At 42.2% G+C, this 14,561-nt stretch overlaps 1 protein-coding gene across 1 annotated transcript in view; it reads right to left on the bottom strand.

Annotated features, from left to right (window-relative positions):
* Positions 1 to 6,280: 6,280 nt before the first annotated feature.
* WDR79 (Telomerase Cajal body protein 1 homolog) overlaps positions 6,281 to 14,561 on the bottom strand; it is an 87,418-nt gene continuing 79,137 nt past the window's right edge. Inside the window, exons 10-11 of the mRNA XM_080286146.1 lie at positions 9,111 to 9,240; positions 6,281 to 6,593 (exon numbers count right to left, since the gene is read on the bottom strand). Coding sequence (XP_080142272.1) covers positions 6,422 to 6,593; positions 9,111 to 9,240 — 302 coding nt within the window. The 3' untranslated portion in view covers positions 6,281 to 6,421. The remainder of the gene's footprint in view (positions 6,594 to 9,110; positions 9,241 to 14,561) is intronic.

The following is a 14,561-nucleotide window of genomic DNA, read 5'->3' as shown; positions in this document are numbered from 1 at the left end:
GTGTTTGGTTTGTTGTCTGCTTTGTTTCCTACATACAGTCTCAGGTGGATATGATTTCAGCACCTAGATTTTTTTTTTTTTTCCGACGATGATTATCCTCGTCGTCTCTTTACAGTCTGCTTTAGTTCTTCCTATATGCAATGAAGGGCTGCTCCTAGTCTACCAGGCTTCTGGTGGTTCTCCACGTTTCTGTTTGTTTTACAAGTGATATTATCTACAGCCGACCAAAGCTGTTAATGTTTTTTTCAGTCCTCGTTTCTCTTTTCCCAGATCTACTCCTCTGGCTGGTAGCCGAAGTATGACAAATGTAACATTACACCACTTACTAAAAACATGACTTTGATATACCAAGTAATACCGTACAATGTTATACCCACACACGCATTGTTCTACCTTCAAAAATAATTTGATGCCTGCACAAATAATGCCATTCTCCCACACATCATGCTGTACTTTCACATGTAGGCCTAATGATGCAGCCTCACACACACAGCTCTGTCCCACTGCATGGGGGGCGCGGTAGCACAGTGGTAGCGCGCTGGACTGGTAATCGGGGGATTGCAAGTTTGAGCCTCGCCAGGGCTGCCGTGCCGGGAGGGGTAGCTCCCTCCTGTAACCCTAGCGGGGCTATATAGTCCAATACAGGGCTTAGCTCCGGGGAACTCCATTTCTCCCATTTTTTGCTCCACTGCATATTGATTCACCCTCACATACACACCTCTATTGTTGTATCTTCAAATCTTCACAGCTGTACCTTCACAAATAATGTTGTAGCATCACACACACACACACAGTTGATTAGTATGAAACTTTCATATGGTATGTGGGCATAAAAGTCAGAAGTAAAAGCAATGGAAATATTACTGAAGAATGTATGTGAACTGCTTTGAGTGGATAGGGTAAGGTAATGTGATCAGTGATCCATTAAGATGTGGAGTAAGGAAGTCAGTTGACTACAAAGCTGCAGAGTGGCTGAAATGGTATGCCCATATGGAAAATATGGATGGAAATAGGGTGGTGGTTGTTGCTCTTATTCAATCCCAAGCAGACCCATTAACTATAGGTAAGCAACTGCTCCAATGGGGTTGCCCCATATGTTACCTACACGGCTGATGTGTCTATACCTTAGAGTGATACGTGCTGTGCAAAGTTTCAGCATGTGTATTATACTGTGTTGGCCTATTCTACAAGCTGGATGTCACCCATGATTCCATCCAACCTAAATCTAAGATGGTAGCTGAGGAGGGCTAAGTGATGGCCTGCTCTAAGCCCTAGTTAAATGCACTTATCCGTACTTAAGGGCACCTCCAATGGGAGGATTTCAGGAGGGGAGGCTTGTAGTATGACTGTGTGATCAAGGTGTTGTATTGCCCTGCACAAGGAGTGAGCATGTAGGTGTTTCTTCATTACCGTACTATTTATTGTGCTAATATGTCTAGAGGTGGGATATGGTTGTAATGGGTTTGCAATTATTTTATGTGCCCAGGTGTGCTGTGAATAACATGTAATGACAGGGGTGTTGTGTAGTGGAACAGGCTGCTGCATAGAGCTGTGTGCCCCTCATATCAAGGGAGTCTTTGACAGGGAGGACTTTAGTTTCAGAGTGTAAGTTAGCTGTGGAAGTGGTTTTGGTGCAGCCAGCGGTGATGCATAGAGTGCTGTTCTGTACAATTTGCAAGGTGTTGTAATGGGGTGTACTGTATGCTGGGGAGGCAGAGGACATAACTGATCTAAGGTATTGTTTGTAGAGCACGGAGAGTGATCTTATGTGATGTTTGTGCAATAAGCAGACTGCTTCTTTTTGTTGCCCAATGTCTGGCCCTGTAGTTGCTGTGTGTGCATTAAGTCTGTGGATGCATCATCTTTTTCTGTCTTGTACAGGAGGATCCCACTTTATGAACGGGTTACGTTCCTGAAAAAACATTCGCTAAGCGATATTTCATTGTGCGAACCCATTATAACCTGGGTTAAATGGAGTTTGGTTCCAGGACCCTGATTTTCCCCTAATTCACCTGTATTAGTCCATTTTTTTGCTGAATCTGAATCAATATTCATGTATTTTATGACTGCACTGTAGGGTCACGAGCTCAAATGGTACTTTTAGCCTGCAGAGACGATGTATTTTCCCATGCCTTCTTGATGGCCTTGGCCAATTTAAAAATTGCAGAGACCGTCAATGGGGCCAGGCCATGGTGTCGCGCTATGTTGTGTCTTTTCACTGCTCTCATGCCTCCTTATTATGTCTAATTTCACCTCAAGAGTATGTATGGCGCTTCCTGGTGGACTTGGCGCCTTGTTTGCTGGGGCTTGTAGCAGAGCATTTGGGCAGCATGATGACAAAATGAATGTTGCATGTGTGGCGGTGAGGTACTGTACTGTTTTGGATGGTAGGGTGGGAGTGAGTGGTGTGCATTTTCTCCATTAGTAGTGCTGTGGTGGAATCAGCTGGGTGAGAGCACGCTCAGTTTAAAATTGCCCATGGAAAAAAATTTGTTAAAATGAATTTTGGCATTCATTAGGCAGGCAAAGGGTAGTGATACATGCTCTTTGTTAAAGCAAATTTTCGTTGTGTGATCGTTCATAAAGTAGGAGTCGCCTGTACACAGTCCTTGAAGGTGCGTATGGTATTGTGTCATTCCAAGGATCTTAGTGGAGGGTGTAAGTGGCACATGTATAGTTATGCTCTGCAGTGATGCCACAAAGTCAATATAAAATCAATGAACTTTTGTGACATTACTTCCTAGCACAACAGTAAATTGTAAGTGTGACATTGGGGGGGTACCTGTGTTTACTGCTGGTGATGAATGTAGTGGTGGATTTGGCTGGGGCGATCCTCAGACTGTTGTCCTCGACCCAAGTTTGCAGTGTCCTGAGGTAGTCCTTTTGGCTTTTGCAGTATGCAGGTTGTGTCTGCAATGTGGTGTGTGGTTGTTATGATGTCATCTGCATATGAGGCAATGCTTGTGGGTGGCTGGGTGTGGGAATATCGTGCATGTATAGGTTGAAGAGTGTGGACGAGAGAGAAGAGAGTCCTGTGGAACTCTGTTAAGGGAATTTTGTGTTTGTACTGACTTGCCCTGGAACATAACATGTGCTTATCAGCTGAACAAATAACTGGCAAAACCAGCATTTAATGTTATTCTCCATGTCTGTGTTGTATATCTTGGTGATAAGTTTGTGTTGGGGGATAACATTGAAGGCTTTACTAATATCTATTGTCGTGAAAAGTGTGCATTGTGCAGGCATCACAGGGTTGATGCCATCCAGTGCTTGTTATGTGAGATTAGCTAGTAAGGTGTTTGTACAGTACAGTACCTGGAATCTGTGTTGTGAAGGAGCAAAAGGGAAGTGTGGGGTGTGACTGTTGAGAATGAGATGTTCATTTACTTTGGATGAACTGCTAAGTAGTGTTATGGGCCTGTCTGAAGAAGAGAGTGTTGGATCTTTGTTTAGTTTAAGTACAGTGATGATTGTTCCACGTTTCCAAATACAGTACTGGGAATGCTACAGTGTGTGTATGATGTATGAGTAGTTGCTCATGTTTGTAAGAGCCTGGATGTATTGTGGTCCTAAACATTTCAGGTTCAGGCTGCTTATGCCATCTGATCCTATGCTTGTTGAGTTCTTAAATAATGTGAAGAAAAGGACTTATGTGTAAGTCTGAGGGTAGGAGGAGGCATAAGCCAAGATGAAGGTGGAAAAATTTGATAAATGAATAAGAATGCAAGTTATGGAGACTGAAGAAGTTAAGGAAATGATAAGGGGTAAAGTTAGTTGGATGTCTAGAGTACAGTTCTCCTTCCTATAACGCGGTATTGTGTAACACGCATTTGTACTTACACGGTCACCTACAGTGTGACCAAAAAATATATACTGCGGTCGCAGAGAGACAGGCTGACGAATGAGGATATAAAGGAACATTGTGGTGTGGATGTGGATGTGGATGTGATAGGAAGCGTTATGAGGAATACACTGAGGTGGTTTGGCCATGTGGAGAGGATGGAGGGTGAAAGACTGACAAAGAGAGTGTATATGAGTGAGGTGGAGGGGGAAAGAGGGAGGGGGAGGCTGAGGATGAGATGGAGGGATGGGGTGGAGAGGTATATGAGAGAGGGGGGTGTGAGTTGGGAGCAGGGCAGTGAAATGGCAGGGGACAGGGCGACTTGGAGGCGATTTGTTTGTGGCCACCCCAAACGGGATTGAGGCGTCTGGCAATAGATAGACAGATAGATAGCAAACAGATGTACTGCAGCAAGTTGTCAGGTGTCTGAGCTCAGATGGCCTGATGATAGTCAAATGTTGCATGTGATGATGTCAGGTGAGCAGTGCACTGTGATTGGCCGCATGATGTCACATCCATATGAACCCCCACTGGCTGCTGGGGGCATCCTCCATTATTTTTTGTGGTCTTCCGCCTCATGCCCACGTCTGAGGCAGTTACTCCTGTGGTACAAGACATTGTTACCTCTGTCTGAGCCAGTCAGGTTAGTGACTTAACTTTTTTATTACATATTATGTCTAGGAACCTTTCTTTTGTACTTTTAATAACTTCCTGTGTATGAGTACCAGGGTGAATGTCAGTAGGGTGTTCTTTGGAGGGTTTGGGTAGGATCTGGGGTGAAAAAGGGAAAAATGTGGAAAATGTCCATTCTAGGTTAGCCCTTTATAAAGGAAACATATGGAACATACAATGCGCAAAAGTATACTGTGGCTTGTTGTTAGTCTATATTAGCTGTGTTATAGGAGGGAGGACTGCACATGAAAACAGTTTGGCATCCCCTTTTTTGACTTCAGAGTCAATGGACTGACTATCTGGAAAGAATGTAATGCACAAAAAAAAAAAAAAAAAAAAAAAAGTGCAGATATGCCTACAATGTAAATCCTGGATTCTGGGGGCTTGAATGGTGAGTGGTGTGCATGCCCCATTTAACTGCATGATGCTGATAGTTCTCCCTCTCTCTCACACTTTCTCAGTCCTTGCTCTCTGGACTACCTCACCCTATTCTTATGTGGGAAAAAGAGGTCAGGAAGATGGTAAAGGTGATGGTTATGACGATCATGGTGCTAAAATTAAGATTATGTTCATCAGTAAATAATGTACATGCTCTACACAAAATCTACTGCTTATGGCATCACTGGACTTATCATACAGGGTTCAGTGAAAGTACTTACTTTGGTTATCCATGCATTTATTCAGAAACAAAGTTTTTACCTTTTCGTTTCTCGCACTAAATGAAAGTACTGTTTCGTTTCGTTTTTGAAGGTCCTAACATGCTTGCATACGTTGGCCTTGGTCAACTAATGGCAGCTCTCCATGCTGCTCGATCTCTGGCAGCCTCCCTGTTCAGTCCCTTACCCCTGACATCACACTTAATGACGTCGTCCCAGGCCTTTTTTGGTTTACCCCTTGCAACCTCACCCCTAATATTAATGCATCTCACTTGCTGCACCCAATTATCATCCCCCATCCTCTCCAAATGCCCAGAACACTTCAATCTACATTTTCTCATCACAACACCAATACACTCCAGTCCCATCCTACCTCTCAACTCTTCCATCATAAACCTAGCCACCCCAGGCCTTGCACTCAGGGACGCACTGCACATACACTTAATCACTGGCATTTCTGTATGTATGAACCTGCAAATATCCTCTTCCTATACTGCCCAGGTCTCATTACCATACAGCATTACACTCCCAACACATGCTGCATACAAGGATCTCTTAGCACATAAAGAGAGCCCTCTCAATGTCACGAGAGGCCAAAGCTCCCTGAACTTCTTCCAACCACTCTTCACTCTAGCCACAGAGCTAGCTCCAGCAGATAACATGTCTCCCAAATAACAAAACTCTTCCACACACTCAAGTAACTCACAAGCAAGTTCAATCCTTTCGTGCCTGACAATCTCCATCTCCTCTCTCCAACACACTGCACACATAAAATCATCATCTCGCAGTCTATCTCTAATACCACTACATCTATTATGCACCCACTCATCACAAACTCTGCACAAGGTGGAATTACTTCCCACGCCCTTGTGGCAGAATGCACAGGCCACTCTCTCTCTTCTTTGACAGTACTGCCATCAATCCTAGATATCATCACTTTTGTTTTATCTGCATTTACTCATAAGCCCTTGTGTCCCATACCATGTCTCCACTTCTTTCATCTTTCCTCCGCCTCCCATTCATTCTCTGCAGTCAACACCAAATCATCAGCATACAACATCTCCCAAGGGAGAGGACTTCAAGCACCATGATAAACAACAAGGGACTCAAAACTGACCCATTCATGGAAAACTCATCACTCAAAGCTCCCTTCACTTGCACTCACATTCGCTACTCTGTACATACTGTACTCTGGTTATACATGCATTTATTCAGAAGCAATTTTATACCTTGTTTTCCACATAAACTTCTTCTATCTACCAAGCCACCATAGTTTGACTGTGTTTTCCTGAGGTGACCTGGATGGTCTGAAGAGTGGCTGTGAATCATCCTCACTGTCAGAGTCTATGTCTGAAACTGAAACTAGCTCAGGGAAATGCCGCTGACCTGAGCTGGTGGCCATAACAGGGTAATGTGGGTTCAAACTGGAAAAAAGCAGATTGAAAATAATCATAAACATTTCCTTCCCCTCCACTAGGAAGCAATATTTATCTGTCTATTGTTTCTGACTATCTACAAGGTCTGCCCAAATGGAAACCAAAATTTTTAAATAGTGCACCAACTACCCTGCGTCAAGTGATCACAATGGGAGCGCTATGTAGCAGTGACTTTGGGCTTTAGTCAAACACTAGCATCACACCACGTTACTTTGTCACCAAGGTACAAGTGTTTGAGTGAATGTGCATTTACTGCACTTGGCGATTTGTTGCAGGGATCTTGAAGAGTAATGTGTTTGTATGAAATATTCTGTTTCAACTGGAAAAAACTTTTAGTTACTGAATAATGTCAAAACAAGTAATGAAACATGAGTGTACTGCTACAATGCACTCAGATGTAAAAGCGATGATCATCTTTTTTTACTGGAAGGGCATCGTTCATCATGAGTTTGCATCCACATGGTCAAACAGTCAATATGGAGCTTTACTTGGACATCCAGAAGCATTTGAGGGAGTCAGTTAGAAGGACGAGCCTGAGGTGTGGACAAACAAAACCTGGTTGCTGCACCATGACAATGCACCTGCTCAGGTTTCATTCCTTATCTGTGACATTTTGGAGAGGCACGAGATGACTATCGTCCCCCAGCTTCCCTACTCTCCAGGTCTGGTCACTGCAGACCTCTTTTTCATGCCCAATGTTGAAATCCACCTTGAAAGGTTGCCAATTTCAGATGACAGAAGAGACTGATAATTCAATAAGTGGCAAGTGCACAAAACACACGTTCACTCAAGTGCATCTACCTTGATGACTATGTGACGTGGCATGATGCAGCTTGTGTTAGACTAAAGTCCAATGTCCTTGCTACACAGTGCACCCATCGCGTTCATGCTAGGCAGGCTAGTTGCTGTGCTATTTTAATTTCAGTTTCTTTTTTGACAGACCTCCTATCTAAATACCTGTGATTCAAACCTTTATTGCCTTATCTGATGCACAGGGGTCCAGGCTATGCTGCACAGTCAAGCCATTTAAAGTGAGAATGACCAGACCCTTTCAGGAGGCCTAACCTACACAATCCTATTTAAATGCATTTAAATAGCACAACATCCATTATTTACCATCTATGCCAGGGTCCTTTAAAGGATGCAATTATACAAAGGTGAAAGGTAGTGAATGGTGATGGATGGAATATCTCAAATGTTATAAGCTGATGATGCAGTACTACTTGCAAATACCGGACAGGAATTTGGTAGACTAGTGCAGAGTTTTGCTGATGTCTGTGAGCATTGTGCCTTGAGAGTACATGTAGAAAAGAGTAAAGTGATGGTTACTGTGAGAGAACGTGACTCCCAGTTTGATGTTACAATGAATGAACAGAGACTGGAATTGGTGAGAGAGTTCAAATACCTGGGAACAGTGATAGAAAAGACAGGAAAATGTACAAAACAAGTGGAAAGTAGAATGACACAAGGAAGGAAAGTAGCTGGTGCAATGAAGGCCTTGATAAGGAACAGAGGCTTGAGTGTTGCAGTTGCATGAGACTTACATGAAGGAGTGTTAGTGCCAACTTTAACATATGTATGTGCGACTATGGTGTGGCAAGAAAATGAAAAGTCAGGAGTAAGAGCAGTGGAGATGGTACTGCTGAGGAATGTATGTGGAGCACTAAGAGTGGATAGGACGTGAAATACTGTGATTCGTGAAAGATGTGGAGTGAGGAAGTCTGTGGACACCAGAATCAAAGAGAGTGTGCTGAGATGGTATGGTCATGGGGAGAGAATGGATAACAACAGAGTGGTGAAAAAGGTATATCTAAGCAACTTTGAAGGAGGGTTGAGGCGAGGTAGGCCATGGAGAAGGTGGAGGGATATGGTGGATGAATGTGTGAGGAAGAGAGGTTTGGAAGTCTGTGAGGCTAGCAGACTGACAAGAGTCTGAGCTGGCTGGATGAATATTGTGAGGAGAAGTGCATGATCAGGGATTTGGCACCCCTTTTTAACGTGACAGCGTCCGGACTGACTCTATCAGATACATTTACGTGAAGCTACTGAATGTGGTGAATGTTTTTGGCATATCAGATAGGGGAAGGATTCCGGGAGCTTGAAAGGTGAGTGAATGGAAGCATGGCCCATTGGAGTGGGCAAATTTGAGGCTGTTGGGACATTGCTATTCCTCACCCTGCCCTAGGATGGGAAAGGAGGTCCGGATGATGATGATGATGATTTGAGGCTGTCTGGACGTTGCTATTCCTCATGGTCCGGATGATGATGATGATGATGATTGATGATCGACAACGACAACAATGATGATGATGAGAGATAGTTTGAGATGGCAAGAAGGACTGCATCCAATATACCTGCACAGAAGTCTCTGTGCTGCTGCCACCCCAGATAAAAGACATAAGATGGTATGGGATAATAGATGAGGGGATATATGAACATCATCATAATGATATAACAATAATAATAATAATAATAATAATAATAATAATAATAATAAAAACTCACCTTATTCCATTGGTGCTGTCCTTGTGCGCTAAGAATGTTGAAGAAGGTTTCAGTGTAGGAATAGGCCCCTCTACCTGGTCACCATCATAGTCCAAAAGGTTCCAAGCTGAAACCTGGCCATTTGTGTTGCCTGGTGTGGTGAAAGGTAATCATTACGACAAATATCAGATTAACCAGATTCCTGATTACTGAAATGAATCATTAAACACGGCTTATGTGTACTGATACTTTCAGCTGGCTCATTGATGATCAGTTCAGAGTTTTGTGAGTGTCCATGAGCTGTAAGGTGTAAAACAAATGGGGTATGAGTGAAATTATGTTTCCTGAAAGAGAAGATGACAAAGTTTTTTGCTGGTGAAAAGAAATAACAGAAGTTGGAGGAAGATCTGACTTACCACAAAGCACTGAGAGAGACAGAGAGAGAGAGAGAGTGGCTCACAAAAACAACTGTGGTCAGTGCCATGAAGGCCTTGATACAAAACACAGAACTGAACACCAAGGCTACAAGAGGAACAAGAGGACTGCATGAAAGTGTGTTAAGTGGCCACTTTAACTTATAGGTGTGAAATTCTGGTGTAGAATGAGTATGAAAAGGGAAGAGTGAGAGCAACAGAAAAGGGACTGTTAAAAAGCATGACTGGTTTGCACTGACTGGACAAGAAACAGACTGACACATGAAAGATATGGAGTGATGAAGTCTACTGCCAAAACTGTACAGGAGTGTGTGCCTACACAGTATGGTTATAAAGAAGGAATGACTACAGATCAGCATAGTTAAAAATGGTGCATGTGAGTGAGATGGTATGGCTATAAAGAGAGAATGAATATAGACTGGCAGTATGAAACAAGGTGCATGTGAGTGAAACAATGTGAAAACAGGCATGGTAAACCAAGAAGAATGTGGATAAATATGGTAAATAAGCCTGTACAGAAGTATGATATGGTAACTGATGAAACAAAGGAATTACTGACAAGATCAAATGGATGGGTGAAATATTTATGGAGAGGCACATGACGAAGGTTTGGCATCTTCAACTTGGTAGTTGATGGAATGGCTATCTGACAGGTAAGTGCAAAGTTTATTAATGAAGAAAAATACAAACAAAATATATCATTCATTTATTCATTCATTCATCATCCAATCCTACGTTGCCCCATGAGGAGCGTAGGAGCCTGGCGCTAGGCAAGTTGGTCCTGACATTTAAGATGAGAGTGACCAGCCTCACTCATCCCTGAGTGGCATTACGTGAGCAATAAACCCCAACCATCCCTTGGGTATAAACCTTCACCGGCTCAATCCGATTGGAGCTCCATAATTACCCACTAAACCACCAGGCGCCAAAATTTGGTAATATGGTTACCACCCAGCATAGTAAATGGTTTCCTGGTGTACAGGAAACCATTTGGCTTGTCACTCAGTGTAGAGTCAGCCACAGGCAGAAGGAAGAGGAAAGAAAGAAGGAAAGAAAGACAGAAGAGGGAGTGTAAAGCCACCTGTAGGCAGAAGGATGAGGAACGAATGAAGGAAAGAAAGACAGAAGAGGATGCAAGGAAAGAAGGATGGAGGAGAGGAAAGGGCAGACACCCGAGAGCAGCACTTCATCGAGTGAGTGGATGGTGAGCGCCCACACCTACCATATACAAACAAAATATATGCAGACATGCAGACTGTTATTCATTGGAGGTGAAGCAAATGAAGGCTTGAATGACTGTGTGTTTCCTTTCACCAGGAACACTGTTGACTGTTCTACTTTCAAGACTGCTCTCTTTATGATGATCTACATACATAAATACATAATTATATACTCAGCATGTATGAGTATCCTAGCTACATGCCCTTATGTCCCTAAATAAGTAGCCACATCAGATTCAGTAATGGATGGATGCTGGATATAGACAAAAGTGCCAAACAGAAAATTCTTTAGTTCTGAATATGGGAACAGATGAACAGCCCATTTCACTGGATATTTTGCTGATATTCATCAATCTTTATGCTTTCGTGTTCCTCTTTCTGGATCCTACCCACTGCATTTATTTTGAGAAAAGTTTGATTCAGGATGAGGGATGGGAGATGATTGATGACTGATGGATGACGATGACAATGACGAGGGCAACCACAGCAGAACAGAGAATTCTTCAGTTCTGAATGAAGGAACAGATGAACAGCCCATTTCACAGGGCATTTGTCAATAGTCACCCACCTTTATGCTTTTATGTTCCTCCCTCTGGATCCTACCCACCACATTTATCTTGGGAAAAATGTTACGATGATGATGACGATCTATGACTGGTTTAGTGTGCTGAATCTTTGCAGACAACTGTTACGTATATTCCTTTATCACTCGAAGGCTATGAAGCCATGAATTACCACTTTACTGATGGGTGTATATGAGTTAATGACACCTATACTCAGTTTTTCGAAGGCTATGAAGCCATGAATTACCACTTTACTGATGGGTGTATATGAGTTAATGACACCTATACTCAGTTTTTTTTATGGAAGCGAAGATGCTCATGACAGGTTGGTGATGATTGGCTGAATGCAACATTACTTCATAATCTCTTTCCTCGTTAGCTTTATTAATTGACAACATATAACTGAGGGGGAAATCTGGGTTAATAAATGTTATTCGGACATGTTGCATTCAGCCAATCATCACCAACCTGTCAAGTGCATCTTCGCCTCAGTTAAAAAAACTGAGTATAAACTAAAAAACGACTTCAGAGGGGCATCCACTATAACTGCATGATTTTTTTTATGGCAAATACTGCTTAACAATTTGCAGCTAGGTGTGCATAACTAGGATTACAGACTTCAGGTTTTACTGTAAAAACAGATAGGTTAAAGTATTGGACACCCCAAGTTTCTGATGATCTTTTAAGGAACATTTGTGAGCATTACACAGCAATTCCTCCCTTAACATTGTAGATATATCCTGAACTGTTCCATAGTAAAAATCATGTAAAATGGGTGCTGTGTTCCAGCAGAGATTATATTCTCAGAGAAGTTTTAAAAATCCCATTAATGGCTGAAATACTTATAAAATGGATTTATATTGTGACAGGGGATGCTGATGTGTACTAAATATTCAAGTCTATGATCAAGTTAAAGAAACAGTGACATATTAAAATCTGCTCTAGTATGAACTGAATCAATCATGGCTCTTCACTGCATACCCTGGAAAGCTTAATGCCAAATAACAGTAAATTAAGTGAAAAGTGTTCCTCCACTGGTCAACGATTATACAGTGAAAAAATGTGTTACAGGAATGCATGTTAAACAAGGCAAGCATGGTGATTAGCCAGTATGCTATGTTCTACTGCTCATTCAGGAGGGAGGCAGACAAAGAGATAATGCTCTCAAAATGGGCTTCCCAACTCGCTGTCATGAAAGGGTTGCCTGTATCTCTATTTCTATCTTAACCCTTTCACTCTCAAGGATCTTCACTATGAAAGGTTTGCCTACATCTTCTCTTTTTCTATATTAGCCCTTTCACCCTCAGAGATCTTCACTCGGATGAATAAAATTGCCTGGCATTAGCAAGAATAAAACAGCAAAGTACAGTATGATCCAAGGAATTACTTCTAACCCCATCACCCTTAGGGGTTTGTCCTTACCTGAATAAAATCATGTCATTTGGAGGAATAAAAGATACACTACATCACCAGGGTTAAAAATGTTAAGAATATGATTCTAGTGACCATACAACAGGCTTAAAACTGTCATCTCTCTATACTGTTGCTGACAACACTCAATTCAGGCTGACTGTTCACAATACAATAAATCAGGGCTTCTTTTCTCTCCATTTTTAAGTTTTAAGTACATGGTCATGATGCCTAACTCAAGAATATCCCTCCATCTGGGAGTTCTTTGTTCCCAAGCTTCTGAGACAAAAGGATGCCTTCAGGATATGGTACCAATATAACTGTGCAGCTCTACCACGTAGGTTCTTCAACTCCCTCCTTATTCCTCAAAGGAGGATGAACGGCTGAAGAGTATTTTTGGCTTCCAGTCTAACAGGTTCAAGTCTTAATGAATCTGGGGCCACAACAAGAACAACAGTTCATGAAGAAGGATGATTAATATGTCACTTGTTTCTAAGGGTTGTATTAAATACATCAATAAGTTAATCAAACAATCAAATGATATTGTGCATTCTCGCAATAAAATCCACATAATGAGGTTAACCGTAGTACACCTGATGTTTCTTACAGCCTGAAAAACCAAACCAGATGCCAAAACCAGTTGTTTATTTCTAATCAGTTGTTCAAAACTGATAAGAAAATGAAATCTGAGAAGCGCAGTAAGATCTGTAACAATATGAGTCTCAACTTGGACTCTTTACACACTTGTGGCTGAATGTGTCCTGCCCGAGAGTGATGACTAGAGAAGGGTTACCAAGCTTGTTGCCACCATTCACTTTCATGGTAGAAAAAGGCAGAGTATAAGAGAGAAGTGGGGGAACGATTGGGCAAATATGAATTGGAGCAGATGGGGGACAAGGAAGGTGTGTGCAGGATATTTACAGAAGAAATATGTGCAGCATGTGATGTGGTGTGTGGGAGGAAGAGAAGATGGAAGGGGGTGCAAGGAACAGTGTGGTGGACTGAAGAGGTGAGACAGGCTGTGGCACAAAAGAAGAAAGCATACAATGAATGGATGAGAAATAGGGGAGTGGAAGAAGTTGAGAGGCGGAAGAGAGAGTTATAGGTAAAAAGGAAGAGATAGGTGAAAAGATTAGTAAGAGAGAGTAAGAAGGGAGTGGATGAGGAATTTGGAAGGAATCTGAGTGTAAGGTGGAGGGACTGTAAGAAAATGTTCTGGAAAGAGGTGAAGAGAGTAAGACAGGGTGGAAGTGAGGTTAGCAGGGGAGCAAAAGATAAAAATGGTAGATTACTCGTGGAGATGGGAGAAAAAGTGAGCAGATGGAGAGAACACTTTAAGGAATTGTTGAACATACAGGATGGAAGTCATACGAGTATAAGTGGCTGGGGAATGGCTGGGAGAAGGAGGGAGGTGAGAAGACAGTAAGAAATCAGTAGGATAGAAGTTGTGGAAGCAATGAAGAAAGTTAAATTGGGGAAAGCCCCAGGAATTGATGGAGTGTGTGGTGAAATGCTGAAGTATGGGGGAGAGATAGGAGTAGAATGGATGTGGAAAATGTGTAGATTGGCCTGGGAGGAAGGTAGAGTCCCGGAGGATTGGAAGTCAGGTATAATTATTCCCTTGTACAAAGGAAAAGGGGAAAAAGAAGTGTGTGGTAATCATAGGGGCATTTGTCTTCTTAGTATAATAGGAAAAGTGTATGGTAGGATACTTATTGACGGAGTTAGAGAAAGAACAGAGAAATTAGTTGGAGAAGAACAGGGAGGCTTTAGGAAGGGAAGAGGTTGTGTAGATCAGATATTCGTTCTTAGATCTTTAGTGCAAAAGTTTCTAGAGAAGGGAAA

The sequence above is a fragment of the Coenobita brevimanus genome, chromosome 110 (assembly GCF_032717465.1).
Source record: "Coenobita brevimanus isolate Jiangsu-jjx chromosome 110, ASM3271746v2, whole genome shotgun sequence".
Classification (NCBI taxonomy): Eukaryota; Metazoa; Arthropoda; class Malacostraca; order Decapoda; family Coenobitidae; genus Coenobita; species Coenobita brevimanus.
This window is presented reverse-complemented; position numbering and strand designations above follow the sequence as displayed.